The sequence below is a fragment of the Felis catus genome, chromosome E3, assembly GCF_018350175.1.
Source record: "Felis catus isolate Fca126 chromosome E3, F.catus_Fca126_mat1.0, whole genome shotgun sequence".
Taxonomy (NCBI): Eukaryota; Metazoa; Chordata; class Mammalia; order Carnivora; family Felidae; genus Felis; species Felis catus.
In genome coordinates, this window is record NC_058383.1 from 29,414,029 (window position 1) to 29,434,812 (window position 20,784).

The following is a 20,784-nucleotide window of genomic DNA, read 5'->3' on the forward strand; positions in this document are numbered from 1 at the left end:
TTTACAGCAGCCTTCACCATAAATGCCAAAATTTGGAAGCAACTGAGATGTCCTTCAGTAGGTCAACTACTGAATGGATAAACAAAGTGAGGTATACCCAGACAACGGAATATTACTCAGCACTAAAAGGAAATGAGCTATCGAGCCGTGGAAAGACACGGAGGAACATTTAAATACATATTATTAAGTGAAAGAAGCCAGTCTGAAAATGCTACCTATTGTATGATTCTAATTATATGGCATTATGGGAAAGGCAAACTATGGAGATAATAAAAAGATCAGTGGTTGCAAGGCTGGGGGTTGGGCGGGCATGAAGACATGAATAGACAGAGCACAGAGGACATTCAGGGCTGTGAAAATACTGTGTGTGATATTATAAGGTGAATGCATGGCGTGATACTTTTGTCCAAACCCAGGAAATATACAGTAAGAATCAACCCTAAGGTAAACGATGGACGTTTGGTGATTATGCTGTGTCCATGGAGGGTCAGCCTTGGTAAAATCCTTCTGGTGAGTGACGTTCGTCATGGGGGAGGCTATGCATGTGTGGGGCATATGGGAAATCACTGTACCTTCCTCTCACTTCTGTTGTGAACCTCAAACTGCTCTGAAAAAATTAAGTCTTGAAAAAGCAGAGAAAGTGTTCTAGATTAGGGGGGATTAAGGGGTTATGACAGCTAAATGCACAAAATGATACAAGATTAGATCCTGGTTTAAAAAAACAATAAAGGACGTTCATTACTGGGAGAAGTGGAGAAATATGAATATGGGGAATATATTAAGTATACGCTGTATCGATGTTAAGTTTTTAACAAATGCAGTACACAAGAGAAAATACGTACTGTTAGAAGATGCACGTCATACTGACACGTTCGGGCATGCCTCCAACTTACCATACACTGTTCTTAAATAAAGAGTTGATAAACTGCTCTAAGTTTAGAAGTTAAAAAGAACATGTAGAAAGATTATTATCTACTATAGGAAATCAGAAAAATGTCCCTTTATATTTTTCCACAGCAAAGATACAATTGATTTACAGAATGAGTAAAAGGAGATTTTTATTCTAGTCTTTAAATGTCATACAGTTTAATATGACATAAATTGCCACGAACAGCACGCTCTATTATCAGGCTCTCAATCTTATTGGTAAATCCGAAAATACATTTGTTTAGAAGGTTAAAAACAACAAAATGACTAGTTGGGCATCTACCACTAGAGGAATCTTGAACATTTCTTCATTCATTCAGCTGAGTACCTTCAAAAGCACGAGGCAGGAATGAAGAGACACACACAAAACTGCCCGAGGTCTCTGCTCCGGGTGACCACGGTGCCCGGTTGTGTGGCTGGCTCCTAGCACGCAAGCGTCTGACAAGAGGGTGCGGTGAGCTGTGATGTGGAAGAGGGGGCTGACCACGTCCCGGGGCCCCTATCTGTGGGAGGGACCGTGGGCACAAACTCCCTCCACACCCATCACTCGTGCTGGGTAAACTCCAACGGGGCTGTCCGGCACACGCCGAGAGGGTGACGGCGACTGCACAAGGACTTAATCTCCAACAGGCTTTTAAAGGGCACTATTCCACTGAAGTAAAATCCTAATTAGAATTTTAGCTTTATATGTGATTATATTTATACCTTTGCAACTATTTTCTGTATATAAAAGTTGGAATAGTCTATTTTAGAAATACATTTTATTTAGAAGAAAGAGAGTCAAAATAAAGGTATCTTTCCTGTTCTAACAGTACCCTTTATAACTGGAGAGGTAGCCTAAGAACCAACTGTATCTTTAAAACTTCACTCTGTTCCTTTTTAGCTGCTTGTCCTTGCATTATTTAATCTCTCTTTCAGTTTATAGTCCTATAAAATGAAAACACCTGAAACCCACCTCATAAGGTAAAATGCCTTGACCTATTTCAGGAAGAAACCCTCTCTCTACTGGTAGAATTTAGTATTTTAACTTGGCTATTTGCCAGGTTGGGTTCCAGGCCTATGGTACAGACAACAGGGAAGAATGTAATCATAGGCAGAAACACACAGAAAAACCTAACACGGTGCCTTATTTGCAGGTGGATTTTTAAAAAACATACATTGATTCATCATAGCATAGAAGGAAGTAAAAAATGAACTGTTTTGTTTTTGTGAGAAGACAGAGTAGCTAAGAAGGTCAGAATATAAGTGTTATGTATTTAATTTACATGATTATAATCCTTAAAAAAGCAAAGGCAGGAACAGCACCTTATAAAAAGCATAGAGCTTAAAAATAAAAATTCTATTGGAAAAGATTCTGCATTCGCGTACTGAGACCACTCACACATAATTCGAATATGTTTTCAAACATTTGGGCTAATCAAATGGAATTGTATATATGAAACATTTGACAAAAAACAAATATATTCTAAAATGCACAGTTTGAGTATATATTGATGATTCTAATTTTCAGAAATAGTCTTTTCACATTTCATTTATTCAATGGTGTCTTATTTTTTGGGTTTCCACATCTTATTGTTTATGTATCACCTGGACGAAACAAGACTGAGAACCAGTCCTGATGGCCACTTAGTGGAGCTGCAGACCTGCCCCGGGCTCTGTTCTTCTGGGTCTCGGGGGCCAGCTCTGACACACAAGCCTCCTTCACCCCGCCCATGACTAGTGACACCCCGGGTATCTGTTCTTTCTCTCCTAACCCACTTGGGCTTCTCAGCAACTGTAAGACAACCACATGAGGGCACACAGGGACAGCCAGGGTGGCCGTGTGAACCAAGGTGGCAGCTTTTGACCTCTGGGCTTCAGGTTGAAGCAGGAGTATAGACCATGGGACCCAGATTACGGAGACTGATCAAATCGCGTTTCTGTGATCCTCAGGTGACCCCAGTAATATTCGACTTCACTTCGATTATAGCACGCACAACTCTTTATCAACATAAATTCTCCTTTAAAGCTCTGTCCACAAAGGATGAGAATCTGTGATGTGCTGTGAACATTCAACCCAGCTCCGAGCAGAATCTGATTCTAAGTAGAATCTGATTTTTTTTTTTAATTTTTTTTTGATGTTTATTTATTTTTGAGAGAGACAGAGACAGAATGCGAGTGAGTTAGGGCAGAGAGAGAGGGAGGCACAGAATGTGAAGCAGACTGCAGGCTCTGAGCTGTCAGCACAGAGCCCGACGTGGGGCTCAAACTCACAGACCGTGAGATCATGACCTGAGCCGAAGTCGGACGCTTAACCGACTGAGCCACCCAGGTACCCCAGAGTAGAATCTGATTCTAAGGGGGAACCCCCAATACCATAACATAATCATGAGCTACAAATTACTCTAATACTTCCCATTACATAATGTGGCATATTTTTTAAAAAAGGTTTTCTCCTTCCTTGGCATCCAAGCAGCACACGTGCATTACGAAGAAAGCACACCACAGAAAAGCAAGCAGGTGACAGTAGTGTGTGTAGATAACTGGATATAATTCTCTGCAGGGTGTTTTCCCTCTGCACAGGCTCTCTTTTCTTGGTGGGACAAGTGAAGAGGAGGGTGGGCTGCACTCACGGTGAATTACCATGAGGACCACTTAATTCTGTGCTTTGCCATTCGATATAACCGAGAAGTTCTTGAGGAGAAAATTCCCATTAATTCACACGTAAGAAGAAAAATGTCATCTTTAGTTGTATTTTCTAAATCTTCTATAGGCTGACTCTTTTGCCAAACTGAGTCAAATTCAAATACTGATGCAAGGAGAAGTTTTCTTAACTTCAACATTCCTGTGCAGAGAAAGTAATATGTAATCATGTCTTTATTAACGAAGGATGGCTTCTGCCAACCCGCGAATCCTTCCCTCCTTGCGGTCGAAGCCCGATGGCCCCATGAACCCCCGAGTACCTATGCCGCTGGCTCTGAGCGAGCCAAGAAGGCCTAGCATGGCACCTTTCCCCATAATCTTGCTCGCCATTCTGCGCCCACAACAAAAGCTGGAAAGCTGGTTGGCGTGGGAACCCCACTAACGATCAGCCTCGGCCTTTAATCCACAATTTGGTTTCCTTCATTCAGCGACCCACAAGAGGGGAGCAGCCCGCGTGCCCAGCACCGTCTGAGTGTCTGGGGGGGCTCCTAACGCAGAGCGGCACGGCTGCGGCCCTGTCAGAAGGCCAAGGTGCAGGCGTTCGGAGAGGAACACGTCTTCGTGGAAAAGCATGGGCCTTGTGCCGCGTCCCCAGGTCCAGACTCCGGTTTGCAGCTGTGCTGGAAGAACGCGCACTGCCCTTCACCTGTCACCGCAGGAAACCACACAACTGGACAGAACTCTCTCCTACACTGGGACACAGGCCGTACAGAACTCCTCCTATGGTAAAGGCAACGACGGCAGTGAGTCTTACAGCCGCCAGAGCTTTCGGCCTGCAGGTGACTTCCAGACCGGGGGCACAGCCCTCAAACAGAGCTGGTCAGGCTTGTGGAATCGACGAGCCAGAGAGGAGAGCTGAAGGGGAAGTTGAGACAGCTGGGAGCCGCCGTGCAGATTTCCGAACGGGAGGGACCCGTGCCGAGCAACAGCTCCGGAGAGCGAGCTGCACAGGAGCGCCCTGAGTCTTGGCTGAGGCCTGAGCTGGATGAGCAGGGCGCACAGCTACACAGGGCCGGGCAAGCAACGACCGGGAGCCGTATGCTCAACATGTGTCAAAGTGCACACAAGGTTGGGGTGTTCGAGCTCAAAACGAGCCTGAGCGACACGATCTCCCTGGGGCATTTACGGGGGCATTTGGCAGAGATCCCAAAGGGGGTCAAGGCCTGATAGTCAACGCACCATCCCTGGTGGGAATGCTACCTTACATCTTTCCTAACAATGCTTTAAAAAGGCCTTGAGAGTGACCCGAAAGCTCAGCACTCTTACCAGAGCAAAGTCCCAGCACTTAAGGAAGACAACGCAAAATGCAGCCACTCAGCAGTGTAGTACTCACAACGTTCCACCCAATGAAAGGATTACCGGACTCTGTGCTAAGAGGTAGGAAAATTTCTCAGTAAAAACAGACTCAAAAATTACTGAAAAAATAGAATTAACAGCCATAACTATGTATAAGTATTTAAAATCTTTAAGCTTCTTCATTTCGAGAGAGACAGAGACAGTGCGAGTGGGGGAGGGGCAAAGGGGCAGAGAGAGAGAGAGAGAGAGAGAGAGAGAGAGAGAGAGAGGGAGGGAGAATATGAATTCCAAACAGGCTTCGTCCTGCCAGTGCAGAGCCCCATTAGGGGCATGAACTCATGAAACCGTCAGATCATGACCTGAGCCAAAACCAAAAGTCAGACGCTTAACCGACTGAGCCACCCAGGTGCCCCACTATGTACAAGTATTTAAAGGAAAACATGAATATAATGATGAGAGAAAAAGACAATGTAAAAAAGAACAAAATGGAACTTCCAGAGATAAAAATAAATTAAGATTAACGTTTTATTGGATAGGATTAGCAGCATATTAGACCTTCATTCGAAAAGATCAGTGAACATTTGAAAAAAAAGTAAAGCTAATAGGATGTTGTAAAAATAATAATACACAAAATACTAAAAAAAAATTTTTTAAAGGCAAAAAAAAAAAGGAATAAAGGAAGAGTGAACTGACTAGACAAATACAATATATAGCAAAATAATAGATTTTAAATTCAATTGTGGCAGGTGGCCTCTAATGATCCCTGCCTTCTGGTATTTATGGTCTTCTATAATCCTTTCCCCTTGAGTAATCTGCTTCTAAACAAAAGAATAGGACAATGTTGAGAAAATGTTGGGGGGGAAAAAAAAAGATCACTTTAGTCTTGCTAGCACACATCTCTCTTACTGGCTTTGAGAAAGTAAGATGCCATACAGGAGAGGCCCATGTGGCAAAGAACAAGGCTCCAGGCAGCATCCAGCATCCAGAGAGGAACTGAGGCCCTTGGTCCAATAGTCCTCAATGAACTGAATCTTGCCAACAACAATATAACTAAGGTTACAAGCAGATCCTTCACCAGTGGAACCTTCAGATGAAACCCCAGCCTTGGCTGACACCTGACTGCAGGCTTATGAGAGACAGAGGTATCCAGCTAAACTGTGCCTGAATTCCTGACCTAAACAAACTAGGAGATAATCAATGCGTCTTGTGTTAAGTTGCTCAGATATGAAGTACTTTGTTCCACAGCTATAGATAACTAATATGCCACATAAATCAATAATGACCTTGAATGTAATCTATCTAAACACTGCAACTGAAAGACAGAGACTGTCAGACTAGACTAAAAAAAGAAAGATCCAGCTCTATGCTATCTGAAAGAAATCTACTTTAAATCTAAAGGTGCAGATGAGTTAAAGGTAAAAGCTGGGTAAAGATGTATCGTGCAATCCGTAAGAAACTCAGGGGGCCTATATTAGTACCAAAGTAGACTTTGGGAAAAGGATCATTACTAAGGATGCAGGTATTTCATAATATAAAGGGATCAATCCAACAAGAACACATAATAGACCCTCAAAATATGAAAAGGAAAACATTACTGAAAGGAAAAATAAACAATTCCACAATATTAGTTGGGGTTTTCAACATACCTCTCTGGGCAACTGACAGAACAAGAGGTAAGAAAATCAGTAAGGATATATGACTTGAACAATCTTACAAACCAACAGGACCTGACATTTACAGAACATTTCGCCCTCAAGGATACATGAAACATTCCTGGTCACTTAAGAGATGTATACATTTTTATGACAGAGCACATGTTACATAGTTTCAATGTAATAGAACAAAAACCAAATTATGTCTAAACCCACTGGATTCTGAAATTCACAGTTTAGGACTAAGTTCTTGGATTTCTTTAAATTTCAATTTTTTTCAATCCTTGCTCAATCTGCTTGGTTTAAGTGTAAATTCTTTTATCTGGAAAATCCTCCAAATTATACTTGGGTGTCCAAATAAAATCTTCAAATTCTTGAAGGTTGTAAACTTTGTTTCTGTTGAGGGTTCAAAAAGCATTCAGCAAGCAATCAAGCAGCTACTCTAACTCTACACGCAAGCAAACAAGCACACAATTATACAGGCAGAAATTTCACTAGTTTATCAGCAAGTTATTGAATCAAGTTCCATTGTTTTGAAAGATGAAGAGACTACCTAACTGAAACTGACAGTGAGAGACAGAAACATCCATGTTAGAAAAATATATTAGAAAAGTACTACTTTGTCATATTAAGAGTATGTCTAGTTAAATATCACTTTGTTATTCTCGGCTTGAGAAAAACAGTAATATAAGCACATAGATCTTTTTCATCATATACATTTTATACATCAGTCAAGAGCCACAAAATACTTTAGTACATTCAGTAACTACCTGTGACCAGTTACTAAGCACCTTGTTACGTCGCTTTTGTTTCCATTTTCTTTTACCAAGGAGACCTCTAAAATATGCTGGGTTTCTAAAAGCTTCCTATAATGTGATAAAAATGAGGTTTATTTGTACCACTAATATTAAGAGGCTTGGTTGAAATCATATACCAATTATTTCCTGCGTCCCATTTTAAAATTTGTTTAAAACATATTACAATCCTACACCATAATCAGATACCAAATTACAACAAAGTTCTCATTGTGTAGGATTCATTTGTTAAATACTGAAAACTTTGTACTTTCACCCAAAGGATTAACTCAATAGAAAGAAACATGCAAAGAAGGAAACAAACCACACAACCCCCGCCCCCCACCACCTCCAACAAACCTGACCCTTCAAATGCAGAACGCTGTTCTGCCCTGGAATTTCATACAGGCTCCAGATTGGAGAACCATGAGGCTGGTAGCATTTAAGGCCAACTGTAAACCAAATAAATCCCAACTACCCATTTCCTTAGGTTGCTCAGACTCTAAATCTCTTGGCTTCTGGCCCTCTCATTTATTTTTTGCACTACGTTGCTTTTTGTAAGAAGTGTATAATACTACACAATAGAATATTTAAGAGAATTCAGATTAGTTGAAAAACTTCTAGACCCGCCCCCCTTCTAAATGACCTTAAAGCATCATCTAAACAACTGCCATCACACCAAGATTTCACAGAAGAATATTCTACAACACTAAAACTGTTTGTTCGCACATATGCCAAAGGTCATTATGAAACATGTCATTGTATACATACATGTTTATTTTTTAAAAGGTCATTCCCGAATTTAGTCAATTTCTTTGCTAAATAATTGGGTTCTTAATGAAAAAAAATTAGTTGCGAGATGTGATTACAACATAGATTTCCAGGAATCAAAAGGAAAAAGAAAAAATTTAAAAGTCAACTCAGAGCAAGAAATCTCTTTAAACAAATGACTGTTTTACTACCTCAAAATACCACAAGTCTTCTGTATAATACTTATCATATACATCAAATGCCTTAAAAGCGTCTGAGCAACCATATCTACTATCCTAATCTCTTCAGAGTAAGTACATAAGAAGGAGAAAGATCTATAAATCAGTCCTTGATGACAGAGGGTTTGTTTAGGAGTTTACCAACTGGAATGGCCCTGCTGGAATTCCTTCAAGCAGCCTGTGAAAATGTCAGAACGGAGTCTGTTTTGGAGGTCATGGTCCCTAGAGAGCTCTGAGTTTTGGCCTGTTTGTCTTTTCACATGCTTTAATATTTGAAAATCATTCCTTGCAGACACTGACTGATGCCCAGGGAATGCTAGGATTGTGGGAACTGGCAGTACCAACAAGACAGACAAACTCCATGGGAAATCAGTGCCTACTGCACTTGCCCTCTGAGCTCTCATCAGATAAGCTGCTCTTCAAGTGTTGTGAAGGTGCATGGAGAGACATTAAGAAACTGCATGTCATTTTGGTATCTTTAAAAAGACATACTTGTGGAAAACGGGCACAGAAATGACTGGGACTATTGAAAGAGACACTAAAAGCTATAAAAAAAAAACCAAAAAAACAAAAAAAAAACAAACCCATGGTGGAATCCTGAAAACTATATTCACTTAATATGAAGTGGAATACAGCATGGCAGTTGAAAATTCACAAATAACGTTCGACTCCCCCAAAACTTAAGGGCCTACCGTTGACCTAAGACATCAACAGGTAACACACATTCATATGTTATATGTGTTACATGCCGTACTCTTACAATAAATCTAGAGGAAAAAATGTGATTGAGAAAATCACGAAGAGGAGAAAATACACTTACGGCACTATACTAGCTACCAGAAACCGCCTGCCTATGTGGGGACCTGTGCAGTTCAAACCCATGTTGTTGAAGGACCAACTGTACTACATGCTCAAAACATACGTAACAATAACAAACAGTTGTGAAGTGCTACTTACTTGCCCTTGTTGTTCTAAACACTTCACTTACATGAACTCATTTAATCTTCCTAGAAACTCTGTGAAGCAGGTCATAGTAGGGTCCCCATTGTGCAAATGAGGAGACCGAGGCAAGGGGAGGATAACTAATTTGCCTAAGTTCACACAGCCAGTGGTGGTGTGGCCAGGATCTAGGCTCAGACAGGCTGGCTCCAGAGTTGGTGCTCTTAACCACCATGCATACTTCCTCTTTCGTGGTATTTTTACGTCAGGCAGGCAGTGCTGGGTACCTATACCATGTACTGTATTTTATGATGTCCCATGTACACGCCAGTTTGTACAAGAGCTCTAGTATTTGAAGCGATTTATGAGGTACATCTAACATGATTCCTATTCACGGACGAAAGACACAGACTTTGTGTCTGACACCACACAGCAAGTACAAGAGAGCGGGCTCTATGCTTGGCTCCACAGCCCTCTTTACTTTTTATTTTTTCACAGCCCTCTTCCTTAAAACTAGGTTCTTCTTCCTCTCTGTTATCTGCAAGAATCATCACCGAGTTACTTTTCTGTATATAGTTGAAGATACGGCTTTCAAAGATCTACGTGTCCAACAGTTTTATGAGGATACACTACACTACGCTGTGAACTGCCAACGTTGTACTAGAGGATTAAAATCTAAGAACTATTCTAGGGTAGGAGACACAGTGGTCATTCAGTAAATGTTTTCTAATAGTAAAAGAGTCCCTACTTCCACTCCTGAAATGCTGACTTTTAGGCTATTTTGGAGAGCTGAGTATCCCGTATGACAAACTTTCCCTTGCATATACTGCATGCTGGTGCTTTCGTTAAACGGTCAGTCAACACACTTCCTCACTGCTATGTTGGGATCATGACTTCTGTCAAAGAGGGTTTCTTATCTTGAAGCTATGAACCTCAAATCTTCAGACAGTACTGACAAATTCTAGTATGTTACTTTTTTAACTAGCCCACAAGAACCAAAGGCAAGTTGTTGATCAGACTTTCTGCTTTTCTTGTTATATCTTCATTAAACATAGAGATCATGTATCAAAAATTTAAGTTTTGTGAAACAGACACCCAACTATTAGCATTTCCCTGATGCAAACAACCACAAAGATGACCAGAATAGAACATGAATAATTTGGACTTTAAACAAAGCTAAAAAATTGTCTTTGGATAGTCTGATGCTTACTATAAAAATGTTAACACATACCTGCCAACCCTTAAATACCATGAATAGGAAGATACTGCATGTCCTAAATTAGATTAAAAAAAATTTTTTTTAGGACAACACAATTGAGTCAATTTCTCAATATGGGGGAAAGTCTGACTAATTGGGCGAGCTGGCATGTATGCTTAATAATACACCTTGAGGAATGGGATACACAGCGACATCATTAACTTGTATCTATGGAAAATTCCACCTGCTGAGACGGAAGTCATCTTCCATTCTTCCTGGTTCTGCTGCCCAATGAACAGCACAGGCAAGAGTGACAATGAGATATAAGAGCACATGATGCAATGAGGAAGGGCAGCCAGAGAAGGACACATGGGCTGAAAGCTACCATACAGGTACTACAACGGGCACACCGTGACACAGAGCGCTTCTGAGACTTACCCATGCTCACAGACTGAGTCAGCAGAGGACACTGGAGTCCTGACTCCCAAAAGACTACACTTCCTGTTAATAACAGTGAGGGCAGCAGGTGAGGGTAGCCAACAGCAGGGGTTAATTTAAAGGAGTTAGAAAAACACTGGGTATGATATTTGCTAATTAGTCAGGGTGATAATTAACTAAAACCCAAGGAGAAAATTCCAATATGTCTGGTATTCCAACATATTTGTCTTGCTGGTTTCTGTCTCAAAAGTGCTTTATTACTGATATCTTAAAATAAAATAACAAAGGCTGAAAAAAAATCACGACCACTTTTCCCCACTCTATTCCCTATACTTAACAGCTCTTTCAAAAGAGTCACAGTAGACAGCAGGTATCCAGTATCTATCCTCTCTCTTCCTTTTTAGCTAAAAGAGGTCACACTGTAGTTGGCTTAGGGGGAGCACACAGGCACAAAGAGCCCCTACTTAATTTTAATGAAGTCTTTTGGCCTCGCACAGGGTCTGATTATAAACCAACTATTTAATTCCAAGTACCCTGAAAGGTCTAAGTAACTAGGGTACTGTAGTTGAGTAATCTTTATTAACTAATCTTTTACATTGTATAGGTAATTAAAATTACCCTCTGACGGACAGGAAAGCCCGTTTCTTAATAAATTAGTGTCAGTTTATTTGCTGATCCAGTGCTTAATATAAGTCATATGGTAGACTCTAGTTTTATGAAAATTATCTCAAATAATCTATATATGAAACAATGCACTTTTAGGACTCTCGTAACTTTAGAAAATCCTTATAAAAATTTCAGGCAAACATTTTAATAATTTTAAGATAATGCTAGATTAAACTGATAATTACTATTAAGTTCTAAATCTTACTTTTAATAAATACATTAACTGTCAACACTCAAAGGGCATGTTTGCAAGAGGACACAATATAAAGACTGGATAAATAACTCAAAGTGGGGCTTCGCTCGTGCTGAACTGGGGCCTGCCATCTTGCTGATGCACTTCTGAAACCGTAAGCTTCATCCACCCGGTCAGCAATGACTCAGTAGGCCTCTGGTAATGCTCTGACCCTGCCAGCTGCAGATGGGCGTGTGTGAGATTAAGGCCCAGCCCCCTCCCTCCACCCGCACACTGCTTGGGTGTGTTAGGCAATGCGCTAAAGCCAGCTAAGTCCTCAGTAACAAGAAGCCCAGAGTAGAAAAAAAGGTGACGGACAGGGTTATAGGTGCTCATTTACACTGTGAAACAAAGCATGCTGTTTAATAGGAGACTTTGTAAAGAGCATTGCGAAAGAGAGTACCTCACCTTTAAGCTACTTATATGACTTTGTTTTCATGGTGAAAGGTTCAAGACATTGTCATAGACAAAACATACGAAAACCACCTTAATTAATCAAGAATTTCTTTTACAGTGGTCAGGGGGCTCACAATTGGCTTTTAAACTTTATAACTGTGTTAAGTATTTACCTGTAAAGGCTAATCTCAGAAATCTATTAGAAACTAAGGAAAATTAATTAAGGAAATTATACCTATTTCTGTTCTCAGTCTAAATACTCTTAAGTAACATCCAAAGCAGAAAAGGAAATTATCTAAATGTATCAGACTGTTTATTAATATCACTCAGAATTTTAAATATTTAAGGTCCTAAAGATGTTAACAGTAAAGCCAAGGACAAGAGAATTTTACAGAATCTTACTTGTTTCGATTACCTCCAGTTAAAGAAAGGGAAAGCAAGAATCCTAGAGTTACATGTTTTGGTTATTTAGCATCTATTTATTTCCTTCCCACTTACGACACTCTGAGAATCTTATGTCTGGCTGTCTGCTCCAGAGAAAAATAGAAATATTCTCCCTTTTCCTCACCAATCTCCAGATGGCCACCCCATCTCATGTATACTCTTAAGGAACAGGGTTCTGGTCCAGACAAATGCTTACCACCTTTGTGCATTTCCAAACACCTAGAGTGACAGTAAACCTAACAGGTTAATGAGGAATGAGGAAATGTTGCATGAAGAAAAGATCAGCTTTGAACAAATACCACTTATTTTCTATAGTACAAGGCAAGCAATTTTCTTTAGCCGAGTTCCACGGCAAGGCAAAGTTATCTGTGTGCAAATGTATTGATACCTGTATTGAATCTAATGCAAAGAACTACCTTGTGTTCCCTCGTGTGCAACAAACTTTTGAATGGACTATTTTCTCTTTAGTATAATCATTCAAGAGCAGAACAAGAGATGGTCTAAAACTGTCCATTGTGATAAATTTAATGGATGGAAAATCTTAGGGAAAAAAATTCAAAATGGGACCATGAAATCAAAAACCCGAGTACGGTAACTAGAAGCGTCAAAGTTTAAAATAAGAATGACAAAGTCTCCTTTTCACTGAGGCCTAAAACACGCTGTTCCCAAGTCAATACAGTTTCAAAAAGTCTGCTAATAAACGGAAGAGAAAGTAGCAGACACTATTTTTCCACCTACTCCATACTACTGACAGCCGGCCTGGGGTGTTACCTGTGGCCATGTGAACACGACTGGACTGTGCCTCATTTTCAGAGCTGTCCCAAGTGTTAAAATACCAAACTGTTGTGCAAAAGGGGAATCTATGTCAATTTATCTGCTTTATCGTCAATGCTGGGAGTGACTCAAAAGCTTACATTCACCAACCAGCACACTTCTCGGTCTTGCAAATGACCTCGGGAACCAAAGCCTTCCTGCTGTGGTCTCCCCTAGTGCGGGCACAACACAGAGGGCTGGAGCTCTTGGAGGCGTGTCGGTTCCATCTACTTCGCCTTTCCCTGCCTTTACGAAGCTGTATTCAACTTACAGCATCTGAGCTTTTCCCACGTGAACAATAAAAAACAACTAACTGTCCCTCGGACTGATTTCCCCTTTACTGCCAGTGTTTACCATCTGAAGGAACGTTAATACTGTGTAAAACATCAAAACAAAGCTCAAGTCCTCTGTGTGTGTGCTGTTTCAGTAAAAGTCTGTCATTTATGTCTTCTGTATATCCACATTTCTTTTAGGAAGAACTCACTTCTTGGGAAGAATTAATGGCCTAATTGGTGGTCTTACTTTGGAGGTGCCACCGGCCACATGTTCAGGGGTAAAGAACAGCCCCAGCTTATCTTTCACATGTGCTACAGTAGTAGCAATGTTCTGCTATGCCACTACATTGCCAACATAAGTATCAGTCAAAACTAAGGGAGGATCCTGGAGTCATTACTTAGATGTCAACTTCTCTCTCATTAAGTTTATTTATAAACTATTTGGTGACATGATCCTTCTACACACTGATCCAAACTGAAGTGTCTTCATTTTCCCCGCAACTAGAAAGGGAAATAATTCAAACAAGTGAAATTCAAATGCTTAGGGCTAACAATGAAACACAATCACAAGAAAATACCTAAATCGGACTATTTCATAATACTCTGAAGAGTTTTTTGTATTAATTAATTTCGAGGCTAAGATTCACATTTTGTATATGATATAATCTAAACAGGGCATTAAGAAGACTTAAAAATGAAGCATAAACATGAAAAATTCAGTAGGGTAAGAAAGTTATGCTTCTTCTAATTCCATAATTGCTTGATGTGATTCCACTTGACTCATATAACTATCAAAAATGTAGATTTCTGATAGCTATACAAAGGATTCCATGTATGCCTTGGAATATATATGTAAATCAAGCTAATATATCATAAGCCTGACATTAGAGTATATGCCTGAATATAAGGTAAGCTTTTTAACTGCCTGAAGTCATTTATTAAAAAAGAAGAGATTGGGGGGTGGGAGGGAGGGGAAAGTGGGTGATGGGCACTGAGGAGGGCACCTGTTGGGATGAGCACTGGGTTTTGTATGGAAACCAATTTGACAATAAATTTCATATTAAAAAAAAAAAAGAAGAGACTGTCTGCTATTTGAGTCTTTACATAGCATTTCATAAGATATTCTTTCATTTACTCAATATTGAACAAAAAAAGTACTTGAGGAAAACATTTGCTTAAAAATTAACTTCATTTAAAGCTAGTTTTAGGATGTTTATAAAAATATCTTAGTAGAATCATAAACGGGGGGAGGAGGGGGCGGAGAAGGCCAACACATTAATTATTCCTAGGTTATAACCTTAAAATCGGAAGTACTAAGTGTCGTTGCAAAGAACAGTTTCAAAAACTCATTTTAAAAAAGTAGTCAAATACAATTCTGTCAGAAAGGATACAAATGACAATAGTGAACTCCAGGAAAGGAATCATGTAGCTCAGGGGAAAGACTGGGAAGTGACTTTCTTTTCACTGTGTACCCATTGGTACCCTGTACATTTTAAGCCAGTGAATACGTTACGTACTCACAGAAAACAGATAATTACATTCTAAAACAGGAACTGCAGCCCCATAAAATGTTATAACCAATCACAAATCACAAGAGTGATTATGCTATAGAGATTATGAGTATATGACAATACACCACACACACACACACACACCATTTTGTCAATGGTACTTGTGGTTTAGACAGAAAATCTGTGGTATCAGGTCATACATATACTCAAAAGCTGCTGTAACTCAGACGAAAGAGACAGTAGTGAAGACGCACTGTGGATTTTAGCACTAGGTGCATGATGCCAAGGGGTTCTGCTGATGATGAGGAAAAAAAAAAGCATTTCCCCCAAAGATTCATGGATAGAGTCTGAGCCAGATGGTTCTATGAAATATTAGTGTGAATGAAGGAATCCTATATTATTGCACTGCATCATAAAAATGTGATTTTAATTATGGACATGTAACTAAATTAAAAAATTAAAATTCTTACCATTTACGCCACTTCCCAAAAGTTTATAAGGGGAGGCTACTTAATATTTGGGCTTAGCTTACATTCAGGCATACATATTCAAGGCAACATTCTTGCAAGAGAACATGGTGCGCTGTGTCAAGCCGATCACGAAGTACAGATTTGCCCGATACATTTCCCTACCATTTTCCTGACTAATTGTGTGTTATTGCAATTTCATACCAGTGCAACTCATTTTTTGAGGGTAAGAATCTGAACACTATACAGGCCCAAATGTGCAGTGTGAACCTGATCGCATTTGGTCATGCTTCAGTAAATGTGGTCATACTCTCCAAGCCACTGTCTAAGAAAAATGGAAGATTCTAAAGCCACTGCTCTACGACAGCCTCCTGAAGGGCCTGACAGCACCTGAGCCAGAATGCTGCTTTTCACCACTCACAGCGGACAAGGGTTATGCCCAAGAACAAGTACCAGAAGCCTTATTTGAAGGGAGAACAAATACACTCCAAACACATGTACTAAAGAACTAAGAATCATAACATACATCTTTTCTCCACTTTCCTGAAGAAGGTGAGGCCAATAATGAAAAGGCCTGGTTAGGACTCAGAACCCAGAAAAACAGTAACCAGGTACACTAGGAAGTGTTTTACAAGGGAACGGTTTTATTTCCTCAGGCTTTTAAATCTACAATTTTTAAAAACTATTATTTGTAAATGTAAAACTCATCAGAACGGTGGAAAGCATAAGAAATTCAGCTGTAATTCTTAATGTGGCCCTTTTAATATAAGTGCTTGATATGTTTATAAATTTTAACATTTTGTTAGTTTTTATGTTTTAAGTATTAAAAATAAGTGTCTATCATCTATCCTTACTCATTTACATTAAAAATGGACAGTATTATGTTTTCCAGAGAGGATGGGAAGCCTTTGTGATCAATGAAAATTTCCTGAACAGATACCAAATGGATAGAAAATACTCATTTTGTATACAACGATAGGCAGAGAATGACAATATGGTTATATCCTGTAACGATTAATAGAAAAACACTCCAACAAAAAATTCTTGCTTTCTTAGTAATCATTAGGATAGCTTAAATTTTATCAATCTTGAAATTAAGGTGCAACACACTGGAGACGGGAAAAATGGGAGGAGAATCTAGTCAAATCCACAGTCAACCTTCCCTAGGATCAGCGCAGGAAGCTACTCTCCAGTATCTTCTAGCATGAAATCTGCTGGTACTAAAACGGTTGAATCTAAAGCTTGTTTCCAAGGAGAATACTGCTACCAGACACTTATTGGGGAAATAAAGGAAAGAACTGGTTGGAAAGTGAAATTCTGCCTGTTACTCAAAACCAGCCAATAACCCACAAGGCTCTCCCCGCCATGACAGCCTGCCCAGGGTAACTGACAAAAAAAAAAGAAAAAAGGAAAAGAAAAAGAAAAATTACTACCAAACAGGAATCAATTGGACTCATGAAGGGGTGAATCTTTAAATCCAGCTCCCACCACACATGCTGAAGAGCTCACCGTTCTTCCTCTCGTTCAGCGGGGGCAGGTGCTGGCTGGGCTGCAGGGACAGCTCCTGGAATTCATGGGCAACAGCTTCGCTTTGAGGACTTGGGGCAAGATGGGCTAATGGCCCCACTTCATCCTCCGCGTCCAGTGCCCCTGGGGGATCCATCGTGCTCCAGCCACCGGCAAAAGGTGTACGAGACCTCTCTTAAATGCGGCCTGCTGAAGAGACTGTCAAATTAAAAACGTGTAAGTAGGTAGTACATTTATTTTGCTCAATTTACACAAAAATATTAAAATGGAAACCCTGGGTTCTAGTTCAGCTTCACTGCTGTGTAGCAAGTGCCAATTCGTTTACTCTCTCTGGATCTTGGTTCTTTGTCCAACACACAGGAATAAAAGACTAAAAATAGCATTTACCAGGTAAATACAAGTTGAAAAGTATTTTAATTTTTTGTGCTGTGGATTAAAAGTTACAGTTACTGATGTCATTAAAGATTTTAATGCACCCTACAATAAGATAAAAGTCAACTAATGATGATGGGACAAAAAAGCAGTCTAGCTTGAAAATATGTCTTAACTCCTACGAATTAAAACTTTACATTAAGTCAACATTCACAGCAACCAGCAATGTCTCGGAGGAGGGCTCCTCCCTCGGCAGGGAATAGAACTCTTAGCTGCACCAAAATGCACATGCAGTTCACGACAAAGAAACCAACCTTTACTTCAAGCCACTGGGATTTAGGACTATTTATTATCACAGCATAACTGGTCCATTCTGATTGACACAGAAATCAGCAAGAGAAATACCAAAGACATAACCACACCATAAATACGTGACACAGGCTTAGGAGCTGAACAGTGGGCAACAAGAAAACGGTTACAGAAAGCCAAAAGCTAAAAGGATGGCGGTCCACATGGGGCAGGGGAGAAGCATTTCATAAGACTGCTATCTGCTTAGCAACATTCTGGACCACAGTTCGTTGATGCCTTCGCCTCCTGATGGACATCTGAGTTGTTTCCAGCTTTTGTCAGAAATAAAAATGCTATGAACATTCTTGTCCAAGTATATATAGGAATATAAGCTTTCACTTCTCTTGGGTAAATACCTAGGAGTAAGTGGACCATAAGGCAACGGCGTGTTTAAATTTTAAAGAAACGAACAAAGGATTTTCCAAAGTGGTTCCACCATTCTTATTAGCAGTGAATGAGAATTCCAGGTGTTCTACAACCTCACCAACACTTATGGTCAATCTTTTTAATTTTAATTATTTTAGTGGGTGTGAAATGGTAACTTAGTGTGGTCTCATTTATTTGTTTTATTAAATTATACTTGAGATATTATATTAGTTTCAGGTGAATAAGATAGTGATTTGATATTTTTATTTTATTTTTTTATGTTTATTTATTCTGAGAGAAGAGACAGAGGAAGAGTGAGTGCGGGAGGCGCAGAGATAGAGGCAGAGAGAGAATCTGGAGCAGGTTCCCCACTGTCAGCACAGAGCCCAATGCACGGATCAATCTCACAAACCATGAGATCATGACCTGAGCTGAAATCAGAGTCAGATGCTTAACCGACTGAGGCATCCAAGTGCTCCGGTCCTTTTTTAATAAACAGGGCCCAACACGGAGCTCAAACCCACCAACTGTGAGATCACGACCTGAGCCAAAGTCAAGAATCAGACTGAGCCACACAGGTGCCCTGATATTTTTATATATCGCAAAACGATCACCATAATAGGTCTAGATACCATCTGTCACCATACAAAATCATTACGATATTACTGACTATATCTCCTGTGCTGTATACGACATGAGACTTATTTTATAATTCTTTACCTCTTAATTCCCTTCACCTATTTTGTCGGTTCCCTCTCCCAACCACCAGTTTGCTCTTTTTATCTATGAGTCTGTTTCTGTTTTGTTTGTTCATTTTGGTTTTTTTAGATTTCCCATATAAGTCAAATCATACAGTGCTTGCTTTTCTCTGACTTATTTCACTTAGCATGATATCCTCGAAGTCCAACCATGTTGTCACAAATGGCAAGATTTCATTCTTTTTGTAGCTGAGTAATATTACAGTGTGTGTAATATTCCAGTAATATTCCACTGTGTACACACACACACACACACACACACACACACACACCCGCCACAGCTTCTCTGTCCATTTATTATCTATTGATGGACACTTGGGTTACATCTATGTCCTGGCTATTGTAAATAAGCATAAAGGTAGTACAGCTTTTTGAACTGTTCTTTTCGTTTTCTTCAAATAGCCAGAAGTGGAATTCCTAGATCACATAGTAATTCTATTTATAATTTTTTGAGGAACCTCCAAATTGTTTCCATAGTGGCTGCACTAATTTACATTCCTACTAAGAGCGCACAAGGGTTTCCTTTTCCTCACATCCTCAGCAACACGTGTTATTTCTTGTCTTTTTCATAATAGCCATTCTGACTGGTATGAGGTAGCACCTCACTGCTTTTGATTTACGTATCTGTGATGATTAGTGATGTTCAGCATGTTTTCATGTGCTTGTTGGCCATCTGTATGCTGTCTTTGGAAAAATATCTATTCAAGTCCTCTGTCGGTTTTTTAATTGGGTTGTTTTGCTGTTGTTGTTATGATTTGTGACATATGGTTGTTGATGTATTTTGGATATCAACTCCTTATCAGATATATGGTTTGCAATCATCTTCTTGCATTCAGTAGGCTGCATTTTCATTTTGTTAATGGTTTCCTTCACCCTGCCAAAGCTTTTTAGCTGATGTGGTCCCAGTTGTTTATTTCTGGTTTTGATACCCGTGCTTGAGGAGACGTATCCAAAAAAACATTGCTAAGAATGATGTCTTACTGCCTTTGCTTTGTCTAGGAGTTTTAAGGTTTCAGGTCTTAATCCATTTTGAGTTTATTTTTGTGCATGGTGTAAGAAAGCAGTCCACAATTTCATTCTTTTGCATGTAGCTGTCCAATTTTCCTAACACCACTTATTGAAAAGATGGTCGTCTCCCCATTGTATGTTCTTGCCTCATTTGTCATAAGTTACTTGACCTCATAGGTGTGGGTTTATTTCTGGGCTCTCCATTCTGTTCCACTGATCTATGTGTCTGTTTTCGTGCAAGTACCATATTGTTTTGATTACTATAGCTTTTCAGTACAGTTTCAAATTTCAGAGCATGATACCTCAAACTTTGTTCTTCTTTCCCAAGCCTGCTTTGGCTATTTTGGGTCTTTTGTGCTTCTGTGCAAATTTTAGGATTTGTTCCACTTCTGTAAAAAAACATTAACTCTACCAACCCAAAAGCACAGCATATCTTTTCATTTATTTATGTTAGCTTCAATTTCTTTCATCAGTGTTTTATAGTTTTCAGAATATAGGTCTTTCACTTTCTTGGTTAAATTTATTTCTCGGTATTTTATTGTTTTTGATGCAAGTGTAATTGAGATTGTCTTAATTTCTCTTTCCAACAATTCATTACTAGTATGCAGAAATGCAACAAATTTCTGTGTATTAATTTTGTATCCTGTAACTTTACTGAATTCATTTATTAGCTCTAGTAGGTTTTT

The 20,784-nt window shown here is 39.6% G+C and overlaps 1 protein-coding gene across 8 annotated transcripts in view; it reads right to left on the reverse strand.

Annotated features, from left to right (window-relative positions):
- MRTFB (myocardin related transcription factor B) overlaps positions 1-17,444 on the reverse strand; it is a 128,655-nt gene extending 111,211 nt beyond the window's left edge. For 5 of the 8 annotated variants that reach the window (XM_045047723.1, XM_019820932.3, XM_019820935.3 and 2 more), the window contains exons 1-2: positions 17,229-17,444; positions 10,916-10,978 (exon numbers count right to left, since the gene is read on the reverse strand). In XM_045047723.1, coding sequence (XP_044903658.1) covers positions 10,916-10,978; positions 17,229-17,382 — 217 coding nt within the window. In that variant the 5' untranslated portion in view covers positions 17,383-17,444. The remainder of the gene's footprint in view (positions 1-10,915; positions 10,979-17,228) is intronic. The other 3 variants (XM_019820936.3, XM_019820934.3, XM_019820933.3) reach the window with 1 other exon arrangement.
- Positions 17,445-20,784: the final 3,340 nt, after the last annotated feature.